This window comes from Haemaphysalis longicornis, unplaced genomic scaffold (genome assembly GCF_048455015.1).
Source record: "Haemaphysalis longicornis isolate Haplotype H1 unplaced genomic scaffold, Haemaphysalis longicornis Haplotype H1 scaffold_17, whole genome shotgun sequence".
In the NCBI taxonomy this organism is placed as follows: Eukaryota; Metazoa; Arthropoda; class Arachnida; order Ixodida; family Ixodidae; genus Haemaphysalis; species Haemaphysalis longicornis.
Genome location: NW_027526276.1, coordinates 2,906,494 through 2,925,865, shown reverse-complemented (window position 1 = coordinate 2,925,865; position 19,372 = coordinate 2,906,494). Strand labels below are relative to the sequence as shown.

The following is a 19,372-nucleotide window of genomic DNA, read 5'->3' as shown; positions in this document are numbered from 1 at the left end:
AATGTTTGTCGTATGCACTCCATCCCATTCTGATCCTTCTAATTACCTCTGCCTCATGGGTGGGATCCGGGGGTCACAACTTGGCCTAAGTAGATATATTCTTTTACCACTTCCACAACCTCGCCCCCTATCCCACACTGTTGTGCTGTTCCGAGGTTATTAATCATTACTTTAGTGTTCTGCATATTATTTTTCAGGCCACGGTTCTACTCCGTTTGTCTAGTGGGGAAAGCATGCTTTGAAATTCGTCCCCCAGTTAATTAGCAAGGCAACGTCATCAGAAAATCTGAGGTTGCTGAGGTATTCTCCATTAACCCTTACTCCTATCTGTTCCCAATCCAACCTTCTGAATACTTCTTGTAAACATGCTGTGAATAAAATTGGAGAGATTGTGTCTCCTTGTCTGACGCCCTTACGTATAGCTATATAACTGCTCTCCTTATGGAGAATGATGGTAGCGGTTGACCCATTGTAGGTATTATTTAGTATTTTTACATAATGCTCATCCACCCCCCGGTTCCGCAATGCCTGAATAACTACTATGGATTCGACCGAGTCAAATGCTTTCTCACAATCTGCGAAGGCTATATATAGGGGTTCAGAATACTCAGCGCACTTCTCTATCACCTGATTGATCGTGTGAATGTGGTCCATTGTTGTGTAACCTTTACGAAACCCTGCTTGTTTTTTAGGTTGACTGAAATCTAAGGTTGCAGAAATTCTGTTAGCGATAACCTTGGTAAGTACCTTGTAGACGACTGACAGTAAGCTGATCGGCCTGTTTTTTCAGGTCCTTCATGTCACCTTTCTAATGGATTAGGATGATGTTCGTGTTCTTCCAAGACTCCGGTACGCTTGCGGTAATCAGGCATTGCGGATGCAGGTTTGCCAGTTTTTCAAGTACAATTTCTCCGCCATCCTTCAAGAGGTCTGCTGTTATCTGATCCTCATCATGTGCTTTGCCCATTTTCATTTCTTTCAAAGCCTTTTTTACTTGTTCGGTCGTAACTGGTGGGATGTCTATCTCCTCTGAACTACTTTCTCGTTCGGAATTATCCTGGACGTCCCGGCTACTGTACAGATCCATATAGAACTCCTCGGCCACTGTGAGTATGTTATCCCTATTTGTGATGACATTGCCTTGCAGACAAAGTGCATACATACTTGAAGTGCATACATCTGATCTTTCCCAACGCCAAGACGCCTCTTTACTGCTTTGAGGCTACCTCCGTTCTTTACAGCGTATTCCATCCTCTCCCTATTATACTTCCGTATGTCAGCTGCCTTACACTTATTAACTTCGAAAGCTCCGCTAGTTCTATTCGATCAGCTGGGGTGGAGATTGTCATGGTTTGCCGTTTCCTAATTAGATCTTTCGTCTCCTAGGAAAGTTTACCAGTATCCTGTCTAGCCATCGTGCCCCCGACTTCTACTGCACACTCCGTGATAATTCGTGTCAGGTTGTCGCTGGCTTCCTGTGTCGTAAGCTGGGCTTTCTCGGTATGAGCTGTGTATCGGTTCTACAGCGCGATCCTGAATTCTTCTACTTTACGCCTTACTGTTAGCTCATTAATCGGCTCCTTTCGTACTAGCTTGTTACGGTACCTCTTCAAATCTAGCTAATTCGAGATCTTATCAAACGATGGTCACGACAACTTACCCTTCCGAGCAGTTCCACATCCTTCACGACGCGAGGGTTATCGAATAATATGAAGTCTATTTCGTTTTTATGGTCCTCATTCGGGCTTCTCCACGTCCACTTCGGGCTCTCCCATTTACAGAAGAAGGTATTCATTATGCGTAGGTTATTCCGTTCTGCAAACTCAACTAGTAGGTCCCCCCTGCTATTTCTACAACCCAGACCCTAGTTCTCAACTGCCTTGTCTCCAGCCTGATGCTTGCCTACTTCAGCATTGAAATCTCCCATAACTACGGTGTAGTGTGTTTTTACTTTAGCCATTGCCGATTCTACGTCTTCATAGAAGCGCTCCACTACCTGGTCGTCATGGCTGGATGTAAGGGCATAGCCCTGTACCACCTTGAGCTTGTACCTCCTATTGAGCCTAATTACAAGACCTGCCGCCCTTTCGTTAATGGTATAGTTTTCTTCTATGTTGCCAGCTATGCTTTTATTGACGAGAAATACCACGCCCAGTTCTCTTCTGTCCTCTAGACCAGCGTAACATAGAACGTGTCCATTTTTAAGCACCGTAAGGCTTCACCTGTTGTCCTAACCTCACGAAGCCCTATGACATCCCATTTGATGCCCTTTAATTCCTCGAACAATACCTCTAGACTCGCTTCACTAGATAAGGTTCTCGTGGTAAGCGTTGCCAGGTTCAGATTCCAATGGCAGCCTGTCCGGGTCCAGGTATTCTTAGCACCCCCTGCTGCGTCACAGGTCTGACCGCCGCCGTTGTCAGTTGCTTCGCAGCCACTGGAGACTGAGGGCCGTGGGTTAATTGGCGTATTCATGGGAGGTTGTGGCCGTTACTGCACCAGGGTGGCCAATTCTTCTCTGGTGGGGAGTGCGTTGCCGGCCATGGTCGCCGGGGTCAGGCCCAACCCCAAGCCCGAACTGCAATTCCATAGTTGCGCGTTTTTTTTTCTAGGAATTGTCCGGCACCGGGATTCGAACCATGGTCTTTCTACACGCGAGGAGGATTTTATACCTCTACTTTCTACCTCTACAGCACCGCACGACGGTGCAGCGGTAAATCAAAAGTTGCCCGGGGCACATATCGTAACAAAACACGCAGGTTATTTTCTTCCCGCGGCGGAGACTGAGCTGGGTCCCGGGAGCCTGTGCGAACGGGAATGCCCTCGTGCTTTCTGAGTTGGCTTTTAAATACGCGTCAGAAAATTAACGCGCTCTAGAAGTTTTGCGATTAGAATTCCTTCGCGGAGGGGCCAGTGGCCTGCTAAGAAAGAGAAAAATAAAAAGGTTCCCGGGGGCACATACCATAACGTTGAGACTGAGCTGGGTCCTGGGAGTCTGGGCGAACGCATTTAGGTTCCTCTATACTCGACAATAGAATACCCTAGATGACAGCCCCTCCGCTGCCCCTCCCCCATTCTCTTGAAGTGAGCTCGCCCGGCTGTAAACAAGAAGCTGCGGACTTCTTAACCTTTCCTCGACGTGCTAGATATACTCTTCTTGCGATTGCGTGTTGAGTGCTTTCACTGAGGGTCTTTTCGCTCGATAGTAGCTCAATACAGTAAAGCCCGCTTATAACAAACACTGGTATATAGAATTATTGCCTAGATCGAACCCTTGTATGTTCTGATAAAAACGACATGCATTTAAACTTTTTATATCGAACGCGATTTTGCTCACAATGGATATATCGAACTCACCCGCGCCGGAATTTTGGCTCTCGTTTGGCATACAGCAGGCTTTCCCGCATACATCAGCACGCAACGGTGGAGCGGGTGTCGCTTGCGACTCTCGCGCGAGCTCGAGCGCGTTCAAACCGGCCGTGGCCGAGTGGACGAGCTAGAGTCACGCAATATATATATGTATATATATATTGTAGAACAGAGACGTACGAGACGAGGGATTCCGTAAGGACACATATCAAAGTTGCAGTCCTTATTGCCAGTGCTGTTTGGCGTTTTAACGGTGTTTTCTAGTGCCAAATGAAGTATGATTGCCTCTTTTTTTTAATGCAGGAATAAATAATTGAAAATTCAAGTCGAGAAAAAATGGGCCGTTTTTTCCGGAAGCGGGAATCGAACCCACAACCTCCGCATAACGCGTGCGGTGCTCTACCATTGAGCTAGATCCGCGGCGACTCCTGTCTCGACTATACCGCGGGGTTTTGTATTTACGACTGTTCAGAGCCCGGTCAAAACACTGTTAAAAAACACCAAACAGCACTGGCAATAAGGACTGCAACTTTGATATATATATATTTATATACAGTCAAAGCCGTTTATAGCGAATTGCAATATGCACTGCGATTATTTCGATATATCCAATAGTTCGATATAGCCGAACCCGCCTATAACGAACTTATCGCTACAAGTTCGCAATCCGCAGGAGCCCCCCTCCTCTTCTCAACTCCACCATCCCCGCATGCAAAAACGAACACAGTAAAGTAGCCGTTACCATACCCAAAGTAATCCATTTATTTCAAGTATTAAAGGTACTTTCCGCCTGAACTGCCTACTTTGCAAAAAAAAACGGTGATTTTTGTTTACACTTTTGTTTTGGCGGCTTCAACTAGCATAGCATTCTGTACACGAAACATTGTTTGCACCAGTTCGAGTCCGCGTCCTCCAAAATGTAAGAAGCATTGGCGGAGCACATTGACTGCCGAAAGCGCTTCATTATAAGCGTCGGACGGCTTTCACTCCCGACATCATCGGGAATGTGGGGGAGCTCTTCCCACAGTTCACCGATGCTGCTGTCTTGGTCCGGGCTCGCTGACTGCGCGGGTTCCGTCGTGAGTCCCGCGCGTCGGAAACAGTTACGGAAAGTGTGGGGCGTCTGTCGCTCCGTGCGGGCCGCAATGTCTAAGTCGCAACTCTTGCTCCGTGGTCGCGGCCAATCCACATCTCAATCACCGCTCCGAGACCATGCATTTCGGCCGCCATTCTAGGCGCACAGAGTTCGATATATCGGATGTGACCTTCGTTATAAGAAATATGTCTCCCATGTATTTCCGTAACTGAATTATTTTTGTTCGATATAGAGCATAATTCGCTCTATCCGGGTTCGTTATAGCAGGGTTTGACTGGATATATATATATATATATATATATATATATATATATATATATATATATATATATATATATATATATATATTTATATATATATATATATATATATATATATATATATATATATATATATATATATATATATATATATATATATATATATATATATATATATTATATATATATATATATATATATATATATATATATATATATATATATATATATATATATATATATATATATATATATCCTGTAACGCTGCACCAGCGAGGCAGCGACGCGAATGCATGCCGTTGGCGCCGAAAGCGCCACATTGGGTCCTGCGGGCTGGGTGTCACCGATCTTTAGGTCCGCTCCAGTCGCTGCGCGCACTTGCTAAGTTCGCTGGGTTCGCCGTTATTCGCTTCCATCCATGCTTGTCTCCGCTCTGTCGAAGACGCCGAGGACTCCGTGCCCCTTCCGAGCACGAGTGAAGCCGTCGCTGCCGTGACCCTGCTACGGCGATACTGCAGTGCCATTGAGGGCAGCGGTCTTGTGCTTGTTGAGTGTTTAGATAAAGTGAGAAAGCAGACACCACCAACGCGTTGCGCTCCAAAAAGCAGGTTCCTACACTCACGCAGTTCTTCCGCCCCAATGAATGGTTCTTTTCTTTCCGAGAAAGCGTTGTATCAATAGTGAACTGCAGGGTGGTAAGAGCTCAGCGTTAGCTCGTGACTCCGTCGGCAGCATTACTCTCATATAAGTTTTTTTTCTTCACTTTCTATATCATAATTTTGCTATATCGAACTATTTTACAGTCCTAGCGCTGCTCGATATAAGCGGGCTTGACTGTACCAGTGAAAGCGTATAGGTCTAACTTCGCGATTCAATGTGGTCCTGCACGGCGTTGTCACGCCAAGTAAGAAGATTCAAAAGAAGCGCTGCAGCTGCACTATCATTTGGACGAGAAGTCAGTTAGTCTATTACGGGTATCTCAACAAACTTTCACGTTGATAATTTGCCCGATCCTTCATGAAGGTCATGACAGAGGAGTTTTGCCATAAACTCTCTATTGGGCATTACCCTTTTGATGCAAGTGCATTCTGGCCCTATTGTGGTTACCCGAAACGACGGCGGACCTTCACCTGCGCGCACCGAGCGATCAAACGCAGGTACGACGGAAGAAACCGATGAAGAACGGTGCGTCTATCCAGAAGAGTACATACTGAGTAGCCAATAAGATACAGCCCAATTTGCTGTTACATTGATTTTATTTTTCACTTGTCGATAAGGCAACATAAAGCTTGATCGGTGTGGATATCATCTGCATGAGATTTGTAAGGTGCTCATTGGTAGTAATTCATGTCGGCTTACATTGATTTGCAATTTTTTGTAGGCTACACTCCGTAGACATTTTGGACCAAGTACGTAATATTCTAGGTCTCTCTAATTCTCATATCTTCCCTCCTTTCTCGGGAAACATTCATGGAAATATCTTGGTCGTATCTCATCTCTTCATGCTTCGCTGAAATTTTTGAGTCAATATTTCTTGCACCCTTCTGTATCCTTCACCTCTTGCTTCTCGAACACAAAATAAAACCATAGTGAAATATTGCATCAAGAAGTTTTATTAGGAGTGTTGACTCTTTTTCACGCAGGTTGCTAGCTTCGACCTATCGACTGAAGAGCCGGTGTTGTGCTCTTTCCATTGGACCACTGGAGGAAATGGCTCCCTCGACCTCGCGGCCCAGGGAGTGAAAACTACAACGCAGCTAAAGTTCACCGCCGCGCCAGACGGTACCTCAGACCACAACGCGGCAACGCCGCGGCGGATCCTGGACGAACGTGACGAGCCCGTAACGACTACACTGCGCACCGGTAGGGTGACGCTGCATATCGACGACCCGAGTGGACAGAATACCAGGGCGACGGCAGGATTCCTCAGGCACCTGGCCTTAGCTGCCATTCATGACTCGTGGGAAGCGCTCTTCGTGCCTAAGCTTTTCCGGGCACTGAAGGAGGCACCTGCAGGTGTTTGAAGCCTGGGTTAAAAAAAACGGACGAAATAAAATATACTTCATACTTTTGAACATCATACCTGCCTGGCACTTTCCGAGTAGTAGCTGCAGTATATAAGACAAAATCGCATGGACCGGCGTGAATGGTGGCATCAAGAAACTGACCTTTAGACCAATGCAGTATCGGTCATTCATTTGGCCACTACGTACAGGGTAGGCCCTAACTCCGCTTGTCCACCGGTGCGTAGCATTGTCAACAGTCCTCGACGCGTTGTTTGCTGCTATTGTTTTATATGATAGTGCTGTAGATTTCATGACAGAAGGTATACTTGTAACACGTATACGAGGAGCCGTGGCAGTAGAAGTATACATTGTAAGGGTTGCTACTATCGTGATGTTGATGGAAATGTCGGCAGGGGTAATTGGAAAAGAGTGCTCTGGCTGGTCGCCCTCCCCGCAGAAGACTTAAAATTGATCTCGATTGATTCTCATGAGTGCATCCTTTTTCGCTCACGGAAATGAGAAAATGCCCTTGCGGTTTTTGGGATGGCATGTGAAAGCCAGAAGTTCCCAGAACACAGCAAAACTTTCGTATTACTAGCTAGCCAAAATCGGTAAGTGTATGCATGGTAGATGCATAGACGCCCAGATGGTGGGTGGAGCGTATAGTCATCAACTGGTGATCAAGATGCCCAGCTGGGATTTGTGGAAAGAGGCGGTGTCGCTCAGAAACCAACGCAGCGTGGCGAGAAATTCGACAATCCATCCTTCACCTCTGCACTCTACAAAGGCGGGCGATCGCAATCGCAAACCACGGAAAGGAGCGCGAAAATAGTCGTGCTTTCTAAGACTTCCAAAAGCAAACAATGCGTGCGCACAATATTGCATTCTGTTAATATAGTTAGGCACATGCTTTTTCGCGGCTGAGTGTACGCATGTGTCCTATAATTTTGCCATTTCTTTCTAAAGCGCTGATTTCTGAAACAACGTGTTCAAAATGCAAACAAACACGACGCTACGATTCAATTTTCAATCTAATGGTGCCCCAGTCCATCCTCTCCCCCGTCGCTAGAAAAATTGAAGTGACTAAGATTATAAACAGCGGTTTTATAACTTAGCGCAGATGGCACCTCATCATCCGCCCTGTCATTTTGTGCCCTTAACAGCTGCAAGCGTTTTCTTGTGGTAACGTGACTTGGTGCGTAAGTTGAGCCTTTGCTGCCGCCCCCTGCATGATTTAGGAATAATTCGGCTATGGTTCTTTGATGACTCTTTCCGCACAAGCGTCATCATATGACCAAAACGTTGCTATGATTTAGTATTATAACCAAAAACATTACACTTTGCATTGGGTGCGTGTCAGCGGACGAAATTGACATTATTTTCAGCCACAATGCCCTAAAGGTTCATGAATAAGCTCGTGAGAAGGGGCCATAGACTCCCTCCGGTGTAGCCGCTGACATTGATTAAAGGTACTTAAACCCTGCCGGAACCCGGAGTGGCCGCCACATGCAATTGCCCACTGGGCGGTTGCATATGCTAGAATCTTGAAAACGAAGTGCATTCTTAAAACTGGTTTTTAAAGGTGACTTCATTTTAAGAGCTGCAGCTCAAAAATAGCCATGTAGCCAAATCATCTAAAACAGCACGTAAAGATATATTGAGTCGTACAATGCATCTATGAATTGCCAAATCTGGCACCACTGCCGCCACGGCGCGATGATGGTTTACCTCTCTAGCGAGGGAGCCCACTCAAGCTCAGGACCATGCCTCGGGGATGGGGATGGGGGCGTGCGCTTATGGCGATAGCACTAGCACTTAAGCAGATAAAGATGCCGCTACCACGCTTTTATAGTTTGTGCAAGCAATGACTTGTATTTTGCACTGCTAGATGTGTCTACAGGAAGCAGCATCGAGCTCTTGTCATAAATCGCTCAAACAAGAGTTCGCCAGCAACCTGTGCTGTATGCGGGTCGCTCCACTTCATTGTACCGGTAATTAGCGACCGCTCCTGGCCTTCCTAGAGGCGGCAACCTAAATGTAGTTTCGTATATTCTGATAGTTTTGTTGTAACGTTGGAGTTTATTACGGCAGTGCCGATAATGTTTCGCGTCAGTTCAATCAATAGCTGAAGTAACAGCTATGCCAATGATTGCAATTATAACAAGAAGTTCAATTCCAGCGATTAGAAGCAACTGTAGCATTATTTTTATTTCACAAGTCAAGACTCAAGCTGTGATAGTTTGTATGTGACCCAGTCGATTTTCCTTGAGCCTGGTAGGTTTTTTTATATGAGAGAGTGGGACTCGAAGAATAGTTTATATTTTCCTTCCCCGGTTGTGTTCGTCCAAGTTGGACTGAGAGAAGCAACGGCGACTCATATTCTCACCTTATTTGCGCAGACATATATACAAACGCTGCTTGTTTCAAACTTTTCTTGAATAACATAGGCAAAAAATAATACTATTGTATTTCCAAGTACTTTTTTTGGCCGCTCCTAAAGGCCATTGGCTGTTTAGAGCGCGGGAATAAACGCGGTTTTTATCATTATTATTATTAATAGTACTACTATTGTTATTATGAAATTATAATAATTGTTGGTGTGGGCTACTGAATATCATCATTAGTGCCAAAAACATCAGACCGCCCCCCTCCCTCTTCCCGCCCTAAGGCGCAACCACAAATTCTGATTGTTCTGATGCCATAGTTGAAGCACGGCCTCCGCGATCGGCTTCCGGCGGCGCGCCGTTGCTCCGGCCGTCCCAATCGCCCGGAGAGAGCGTAATTCCGAAGAGGCCGTTTCGCCGTTTTCCGCCGCACCGCGGCGCGCGGAGCCGATGGTTGAAACGAAAGGCGTGTATGCTGCAGCGCTCCTCGAAATGGCGTTTCGTCAGCTTTCGCGCTTTGTATCGGAATAAAAACAAAGCATACCTGATGTCATGGATGCAAAGCGACTCATAGAACCTAATAATGCATTTATTTTAGCTAGGATTGCAGCTATGCGACTTCTTTAATATGTGCCGCATGACGCCCTCGGCACACGGACAATATTCGCTGCTGCCAAAAAATTTCTGGCGCTTAAATAACGTTCAGTTCGCTTTATAACGTACTTACGCGTTATAACGTATAACGTACTTTATATAGGGTCTATTCGATTCAGCCTGCACCTCTTGAACCAGTTCACAGTGGTGCAAAGCGGGTTCCGCCATCGGCGGAACCAGCCCTGCACTTTTGTCGTCTGCTTCTGCACCTCCTCGGCAGGGAGTGCAGGCAAAGCCATGAACCCGTCCTGCACCCGCCGGCACCACCGGTGAATCGAACGCCGCGGTTCAGGTGCCGCGAGCTGCACCGCTGAAACGAACGGCGAAGTGCGGCACCGCCTGAACTGGTTCACGCGGTGCAGGTGAAACGAATAGACCCATAATCTGCATGGTCAATGCAGTTCATTAGAGCGTCATACCCGTGACGAATGGCTGTGCTTTTATCTAGCCTTTGAAATAATGGCTTTTGGGTAGAAGGACCCATCCTATTTTTAGGATTAACACGTTTAAGGAGTGTTACCCTGAGCGATAGCCTCAAGGATGCGGCAATCTGTTTTACACATGCACGTTAAGCAAGTTACGGTTTCAATTTAAGTCGCAACAAATAAAAACCTGAAGTCAGATATACCCCGATTTCATTGATTCTTAAACGTTATTCGGTGGCTACAGGCAAGCCCAATTTTGCCTATTTTGAAATGAATAGCCAAGACATTTAAATTTTCAATTACTGATTTCGAAGCACATGTCCATGTGTTAAGCAATGATGACAGCTTTCATGTTTCCTTTGGACAATATCCACTTATATGAACACACTAAAAGTTGGGAACCAAATCTGTACTTAACGCTCGTTCAAGAGCTGCATATTTTATTGAACGTCTATTTGCAAACTACACTGCACTTATATTCACAAATGTACGCTTTCAAGGCATCGATGCCTTGAAAGCGTACATTTCTGATCTGCTTGTCTTGACAAACAGAATAATTCACAGATAAAGCACTTTGCGATGCAAGGGATTGGAAACCAGTTTTTTTTTTTTTTTTTGCTGAATACAGCGTTGTTCGTGACAGTTGCACCAACACTGGCAAGCAGTGACCTCACAATCACTATGGACAGAGTGGTGGTAGCATATGTTTTTCATGCCTTGCTGTGGACGTGAACAGAGGACAACGTTTTAGATGAGGCAAAATCATTGCTTTGTACGCACAAGCAGCACGCGCTTTATCAGCATTTAGGATAAAAAGAAGCTGCAGCTGTTTTCAAAGAGGCCCGTTCTTTTTCCATGACAATATCGTAGACTTGTCCGTTTGGAAAAAAAATACTGGCGACAACACTAGTGTTTGCAAAATCATTTTAGTTTGACAGCACAACCTACATAAAACTCCTCATCAGATTTTCTGCGTTGTGGGGTGCAACCGAATGCCTGTAAAGCTGCTTTCTTTAGATAGTGACAGTGCGCCTTTTATTTAGAGAAAACTGAATAAAGAATTATGAATCATACCATCGTAAACGGCGGCTAATTGTCTTAGCTGAGTTTCATGCCACAAGAAAACAAATTTAAATTAAAATCTTGTAGTAAATTTAAAAAAGCATGAGCGCAAGAACATAATTAGGCTGCAGAGCAGGTGTACCCTGAACGAGGTATCAAACAAAAGTATAGAAAGGGTCAATTTCTAAAAATAACTGGCAAAAATCAAACACGGCGTCAATATAAAAATGCAATGACTACTCTCGATTGTTGTCCATAACCCACCCTATGCGAAAAAAAATATAACGGCTGTTCCAACAAGCAAGCACCCGATAAATCTGTCGTCGAAAAGTTTCCGCATCCATTTGTGTCCGCGCACCGGAATGTCCGCACCGAAACGTCCTGCTCCGAAATGTCCTGCACCGATCAAATCAAGCCCAACAAGCAAAACGCGATTAACTTTTCGACGTACAGTGATATATCTTGGTTCTGAGACAAGCTTCTGAGACAAGCGGACTTCATGACCTGATCGCTTGGTTGGTCAGCTCAGCAAAAATAAAGCTGCAACACAGTTACGCGAATTCCGGCAGCGAAGACACGCAGAAACTCAGGCCCCGCAAAGCCGTGGACAGGAGTGGGTGCAAGCTGCCGAACCATCGGCTAACACCGCCACCTCGCGGCGCGTTGTGGAGTGAGCCAAATTACAGGTTTTTGCTGGGGGATGCGCCGAATGGGACGGCCGGAGCAACGGCGCGCCGCCGGCAGCCGATCACGGAGGCCATGGTTGAAGCATTAAAAAGAAGGCAATTGAAAGGCAACCGGAGGAGCGCTTCTCCTAGTGCTTTCCAGGTGTAGCGTGTTTTTCAGCGATTAAACTGTCATGAAGTGTTCACTAACTCAGCCAGCAACAATTTTTTTGTAAGCACTTAGTTTCGGATAGGCCAGTGACGTTGAAAGACGGGTACAGGAGCTAATAGCGGTCGGTAATCGGATTCCAGCAAAATACCGACGCACAATTCTTGCATTCGCTCTCAAACAAAGTTGCGGATGTGGAGGCGATGGCCAGTAATGCTTGCCTATCAGAACTCCTAAGAAGTGTTGGGTGGGCTCGACGTTTTCTTATGCACATCGCCAAAACGTAGCAGCTCCACACACCCGCGCGTAAACCAGTTATGAGGAGATCACATCCGCGAAATCCATACATAACCTCAAACATTTCAGCGGCAGCAGAGCATCTTCGGAAGGCTATTTGGCTTGTTATGCCCTTGCGACAACATTACACAAGCACACTACCACTTGATACATCCGATTCCAAGGAAAGTTTCAACACCTCACGTGTGTACATGTCAGGTGGCAAAAGTGACAAGGAAAGTCTGCGAGGCGGACCGGTCCGCGGCCATAATGGGCGCAACCTTTCACAAGGTCACGTGTCAAGGCCGCAGGAAAGACGAGCTTGGCAACGTCTCTTTTTTGCTGCTTTGCACATCTTCGAGGTTGCAGCTATCCACGCGAATGGTCTCAAGCTACCGGATGCAGAAAAGAAAAAAAATATTTTCGTGCGTATTAGATCAGAAAGCTTCTGTATGTCTCATCTGAAGAAGGACTGCTGTACAATCAGAACCGAGGAGATGAATTTGCACACGTCGGAAAAATAAAAGGCACAAAAGGTATCGAGAAACGATGAGGTAAATGCGTTTGATCGGTGCTGCCAGGCTGCCCTTGACAACGGAAATCAGCTTGGCTGTCGATAGCGATGGGGGCTATTTTAGGATTGAGTTGTCCGGCATATAAAAAGCTTGCCGCCTCCACGCTGATGTTTGATTCGAGAGGGTGTGTCATGCGCTTGCACTCAAGCTAACCGGTGCCACCAATAGAGCCTTTCTGGAAGTACGACGTGTGCAAGATCTACTCAATACAAAGGTAAGCAGTTGTATTTGGATCACCAGATAACTAATGTTTTGTGGTATAAAGATGAGTTCTCATTTTACCACGTATCTTGGACAAGCTTGAGGTAACGTAAGGGAAGTGCAGCGGTAAAGATAACAGCGTTTATCAACTATCGAAAGACACAGTGCTAGAACTGACCAAGATTTTGGATAAAGGTGTTTTTTCGTTTATGAAATATCGGTTCCTTCGAGCACCTCTTCGAAGGTGTGGTACAAAAGTTCGATGATATTAAGTTGACTTAAAATAGTATTCTCGTGAAAACATATGAGCTATGTATTCGGAAAGGCCAATGTAACCAATCGTCAAATCCAGCTTTTCAACCTGTACATCTGCTTTATATTGTGAAAATTTCAATCTTCCTTCGCCTAATGCGTGAGAGTTTGCTCAATACATGTCATTACTGAGTACTTTGAAAATATCTACTGAACTACTATACGCACCTTGTTGTGAGCAACGTTGACGATTCATCAGGCCCAACAAGTTAGGACTGAGCGGTTACTGCGCATAGCAAAACTAAGGAAGTTTTCGGTGGAAGTTTCTGTGGGGAGTACTCGCAAGCTTAGGCTCATTTGAGGTTTGCATGGCGCTCACAAAGTTAAACGGGCCTAGTTCCGGCGCATGTATGTGTAACAAAACCAAAATAGTGGGAAGGTTCTTGAGAGCAGCATGTTGGTGGGTGTTCTTTCAAGAAATTACCTTAAATTCGCTGCCAAGAAGCTTGTACTGCTCACGCTAGTTTTGTACAGTTGACGCCCACACCTTTGTTACTTATTGTAGCAGCCTTAGACCTTGAAGGCAGAAAATGATATCGAGAGTTTCGGTGATTCAAGACAGCTACTTCAGTTCTGCTTTTGTCTGTGCGCACTTAGAATCTTATTCGCTGCTTTTGTCTTGTGCTATTGCTCCCAATGTGCGACGGGCTTTTATGAGATGTCCCGTGATTTCTTGTTTTAAAAGTGAGGGCAAATGTTAGCTGCAGCATTTGTGAAATATTTTTCTGGGGTGGCAAGTTTTCATTAGGTGTTATTTCTACAACGGGTAACAAATCAATAGCTTGAAAGCATTGTTATTTTGTAATTACCTAAAGTCTAGGCCACCTCGAAGTAATGCATTGAGTCTATACTGAATAAAATGGGTACTAATTATACTGATAGCAAGGAGAACTCATTAAAATTATTAATCAGGTCCTTGTCATAGAATATGAATGTTTGAATGAGTTTCGGCGTCATGGTTCCTGTCTCCACGCCTTATTAATTGTTTTTTTATTTTTATTTTTTGCTTTGGCAGGTTTCAAAATGATTCTGAAGGTTCTAGTCAGCGCTTTCATGGTTTTTGCGCTAATGATATCTGCTGTTTCGTCCCAAAAAGGTAAGTTTTTTACGCGCGCACATTCTTCAATCAAGACTCAGAGGCATAACACTAACGAATACCCCGATTAACAATTCGCATAAAGCATAACACGTTCCAAAACAGGCAAAAACGTTCGACGAAATTTTCGCATTTAGGTAACTGACCTCCCCGCTTTGCTGCCCCTATGCCTTATGTTGGCTTTTATATCAACTTTCTTTGCACAAGAACGCCGGTTTTGTTCAAACACTTCTTGACGGTATCAGGGTGGCACGTGAGTTAGCTTTATGATACTTACTACTGGGAAACTTACCCTTTCACTTGTTCGTTTTTGAGCAAGCACGATTCTACAGTAAAACCCGAGTGCCGTGAAACATATTTGAAGCATTTACTGGAATTCGTGAACTGTGAACCCAAAAACATGAACCTGAACATGGAAAATTGAAGAATATTGTCACGGGCTTATTTTCTTTGCTCCTTACTATAAACTGAACCAGCGGCCAACCACTCTCTGGGGTTATGCGCTCTCTGGGATAAGTGAACCCATAGGATGGAGAAGATGAACACGCTCGCTAATGTTGGTGCGTGTGACTATATATATATATATATATATATATATATATATATATATATATATATATATATATATATATATATATATATATATATATATATATATATATATATATATATATATATTATATATATATATATATATATATATATATATATATATATATATATATATATATATATATATATATATACAGGGTGTCCCAGCTATCATGCACCAAGATTTAAAAAAAGGGAAATTGTGCAACTCGAAGAAAACCTAGTGTATAATGTTTGCAGTACTGTGAAGAATCGGAGAGTAATTTTTTCGTTAATGAGACTTAATTAATTAATTGTAATTAATTATCTAACACGATAATTACTGTCCTAATCACTAAAGTGTCAATGATGCACTTGTAGGTAACCACGAGGGGCCTCTAACTGCGCTATTTTCTGCGACGAACTAATTGCGTACTCAGTTATTTTGACTGATAAAGGAAACCCGCGAAATATGAAAAATACCACGTGACGACGCTTACGCGCGCATTGTAAAGCAGCGTCCCCAAACAAAGCTGATTGAAAGCAACTGCTTCGCGTGTTACCCGCCCGAAGAGACAGCGCATCACCTTGATAATAGCATGCATGGAATGAGCAGCAGCAGCAAGATTCGCGGGATGCGTGTGCAGATAAGGAACAAACTCGGTCGCGATTTCTTCTTTCTTTCTTTTGTCTATTTCATTCTGGCTAACTCAGAGGCAGTCTGTTTGAGGGCGTTGCTTTACGGTGCGCGCGGAGGCGCCGTCACGTGGTATTTTTCATATTTCGCGGGTTTCCTTTATCAGTCAGAATAAATGTGTACGCAATTAGTTCATCGCTGAAAATACCGCAGTTAGATTCCCCTCGTGGTTACCTTCAAGTGCCTCATTGACACTTTAGTGATTAGGAGAGTATTTCTCGAGTTAGATAATTAATTAAAATTAGTTAATTAAGTCTCATTAAAGAAAAAAATACTGTCCGCTTCTTCACAGTACTGCAAACACTATGCACCTGGTTTCTTTCGAGTTACGCCTTCACTCTTTTTTTAAATCTTGGTGCATGATAGCTGGGACACCCTGTATATATGCGTGTGTCTGTATATTAAAAAATTGTTCTGTATTTTCTTTTCTAAATTTTGAGATCTAAAATAAATTAGGTCACATCCTGATTAGGTACAAAGCGTTTTGGCCGATCCCCCGCTTGGGTATGTCACGGTGTGAGGCAACCAACCAACCAGTACCTGGGACATCGAAGCTGCCTTGTCTGTCTTTACTATCCCGTTTTTTTTTGTAATTACTATCTTTAAATACATTCCTTTCGTTTCCACGTCACATCTTGTGGTGGTGGTGCTACTTCCCGTCTCCGTACCGCTCGCCGGGCCAGTTTGAGGCAATACGGAGCTTAGGAGCGGGCGTCACGTTCACAGCTGCGATGTCCCAGGTACGGCACGCACACCAACATCAGCGAGCGTCTTCGTAAGCGTCTCCAGCCTATGGGTTCACTTATCCCAGAGGGTGCATACCCCCATAGAGGGGTTGGCCACTGGTTCAGTTTATAGTAACGACGCAAGAGAACGAGCCCCTGACAATATTATTCTTGAAGACCATGCAATCACGCGGGTGTGGCATATTTGTAAAGACTCTTTTCTAAGCTTTCTTACTGTAATGAAGCCACGCAACGAGTTGCTTTTCATTGAAAGAATTTGGGCTATTTGTCTGTTCTGGCGGATATTGTGGCGTTGGGATTTTATTTTTCTGTGACTGTACTTATTGGTACTATGGCCCACATTCACGCTGGATATGCTAGAATGAATCCACCCTTTTATTTCTCTAGGGCTAGAATGTGTTTAAAATGGTCATATGGTGCTAAGATATGAAATCAACCCAAGCTAACAGCCGCACAGCCAAATACGACGAATGCACACGAGACTGAAATAAAAGCACTCATACCATGAACTGAACATATCAGGATTTGGACTGTGCGCCCGTAAGGTTGTTTAAATTTCTACGAATGTTTTTAGAAAGAGGTTCTTTCTCTCACTCTGTGCATTCTAATTTCTTTATTTTCCTGTTATTAAGGCTGCTCATATAGTTTTGTAGGAAAACTGTGTACTTACCTTGCGGCATTTTGGTTTCGGTTTCTCCAACCTTGACGCCAAATATACACAGTTCCAATTAATCAATCGGTTAATCAATCAATCAATCTTGAGTAATCGGGCTCAAATGTAAATCTCCCACACACTGTATCGGCGTTTAAATATTTTCGCTACTTTGCGCCCAGAAAACTTACATAGATTTCTAAACCATTTTCATTCAAACACCCAGTGGCGATTGCGGACAACAATACGGTAGGCACGAAATAAGGGGATTCTATACCCCATGGGCAAATTTCAAGCTAAACAAAACACTGAAAAAGGGACTAGTGCAATTTCATAACGTTATACATTGCTCTCAAACCATCAACTAACAAACGCGCATTTTTCCTTCGCCTAGTTGAAAAAGAAAAATCCTACAGTTGTGTTTGCCTGTTTTGCAGAAGACTGTGATTTTCATGACGACCATCTGGAGAAGGCCATCTTCGAGTTCATCGAGAGGCTGCCCGCCGAACGCCAAGAGACGCCTGTGAATGAAGGGAATGGCTCGGATAGTTTAAACCTCAGCGGGTTCAAGTTCGTTGGGCTGGATCACCTCCGACCATTTGGGCCGTTCTTTACCTTCTGCCGCAACGGAACGAAGGTCGTGCAGTTCGACTTAATCAACGTAAAACCCCTGAAAATCGTGGGATCATTTTCGCCAAAGGACGGCAAAACCCACGAAATCGAAAGCCGGGCCCTGCTCGTACGCCTGACGTCACAATTTACAGTAGATGGCTCGGGTGAGCAGGTAAAGCTTCACCCTGTAGTGAACATGCCCGTGTCAATGGTCGGGCTTTCGCTGGAAGTTAAAGGCTTGGACACAGACGCCGACGAAGAAGTGAACACTTTTCTCAACCTCTCTAAAGGCGGTTTCCTTGCAGACTTGTGGCATGGCACGCTGTTTTTTGAGCTGGAAAAAATGTTCTCTGAGCTACTCCCGAAATAGGAACACATGGTCCAGAATTTATGCTTTGTAAAGTTCTTTGATTGCCCATTAAATGTCATTGCGAAACTTTTTTTTGTTGGAGTTAATTATGTGTCAAACACAAAGACTGTACACGCGGTAACGAAACACCGTAAAACATTAAAACGTGCACACCCTTATTCTGCTAACGCATGTTCATTCGCTTTTATTAAATTTTTCTGAGAACGTGTTCGCTAATGTATAGATAGCCTGGCCTGCAGAAGCTGAAGACACCGCCACATACCTTCATATGTTTGCAACTTGTTCTAAGCTACGTAAGTTATTTAGACACCATCTTTCTAGTGTAGTCTGCCTTGTGGCTGAAAAGACAGCCCTATGGCGTTGAAAACATTCAGGTTCGACAGCATTGGCTTCGCTTCGGTAGTAAAACGCTGTATGTACACTACGGCAGTCGTTGCAGTAATCATGGGTTACCAGTGCAGTGTAAGGTTCGCAAGGTTTGTTCATCTCTTGAGCAGGCAGCAGTTTTCCGTTTTTACACGCACCGTGCCTGCATTACCGAGCGCAGATAAGCACGTCATGTTCATGCTTTTTCAAAAGTGACTTCGCTTCGCACGTGGGCTTCATGTGTGGAACAGCCATGAACAATATAAATTTCGTTTATTTGATCCCAAACTCCTGAAATTATTAACGTCAAGATAAGGTGAATCAGACATGAGGCCCGAAGTTGGCATATGCTTGATATAAAGAACTGTAATCATAAATGCAGAAAATAAACTATGACAGAAATTGCACTATGATTTCGGCTCACGTAAAGATGCCCGGGTGGTCAAAATAAATCCGGAGCCCTCCACCGCGGCGTACCTCATAGCCCGGGTGTAGCGTCGGCGCGATAAACCTAATATTCTATCAAGGAACCCCGGTTCCATTTCGACCACAGGAAGTGTTTTTTTTTTTTGCTGAGGCGCTTAATGTGCCTTTGTGGAAACCCACTGTGCAAATTGACTTTCCTCCAGTGCCTTTTGGGTGTAACAATTTTGATTTGCGACTTCGACTTTAGACTTTGAAGACATTGGCTTTCGACCACAGGAAGCTTCGCGTTACAACCATCTTTTACTTCATTCACGATCATCATCATCGTCAGAAGAGGTTGGCTGTCCCGCATTGCGTCTTGGTGGTCAAAGGGGCCATCAGTG

General features: G+C 44.4%; 2 protein-coding genes across 2 annotated transcripts in view; both read left to right on the top strand.

Moving 5' to 3' along the window:
* Positions 1–6,803, top strand: part of LOC144166350 (uncharacterized) — a 33,030-nt gene extending 26,227 nt beyond the window's left edge. The window contains exon 4 of the mRNA XM_077695875.1: positions 6,369–6,803. Within this exon, the coding sequence (XP_077552001.1) occupies positions 6,369–6,749 (381 nt within the window). The 3' untranslated portion in view covers positions 6,750–6,803. The remainder of the gene's footprint in view (positions 1–6,368) is intronic.
* A 6,201-nt stretch (positions 6,804–13,004) lies between these two features.
* Positions 13,005–18,267, top strand: LOC144166389 (uncharacterized). Its single transcript, XM_077695903.1, has 3 exons — positions 13,005–13,155; positions 14,470–14,550; positions 17,653–18,267. Exons 2-3 carry the CDS (start codon positions 14,478–14,480, stop codon positions 18,195–18,197), a joined length of 618 nt encoding a protein of 205 aa, XP_077552029.1. The 5' UTR covers positions 13,005–13,155; positions 14,470–14,477; the 3' UTR covers positions 18,198–18,267.
* The last annotated feature ends 1,105 nt before the right edge of the window (positions 18,268–19,372 follow it).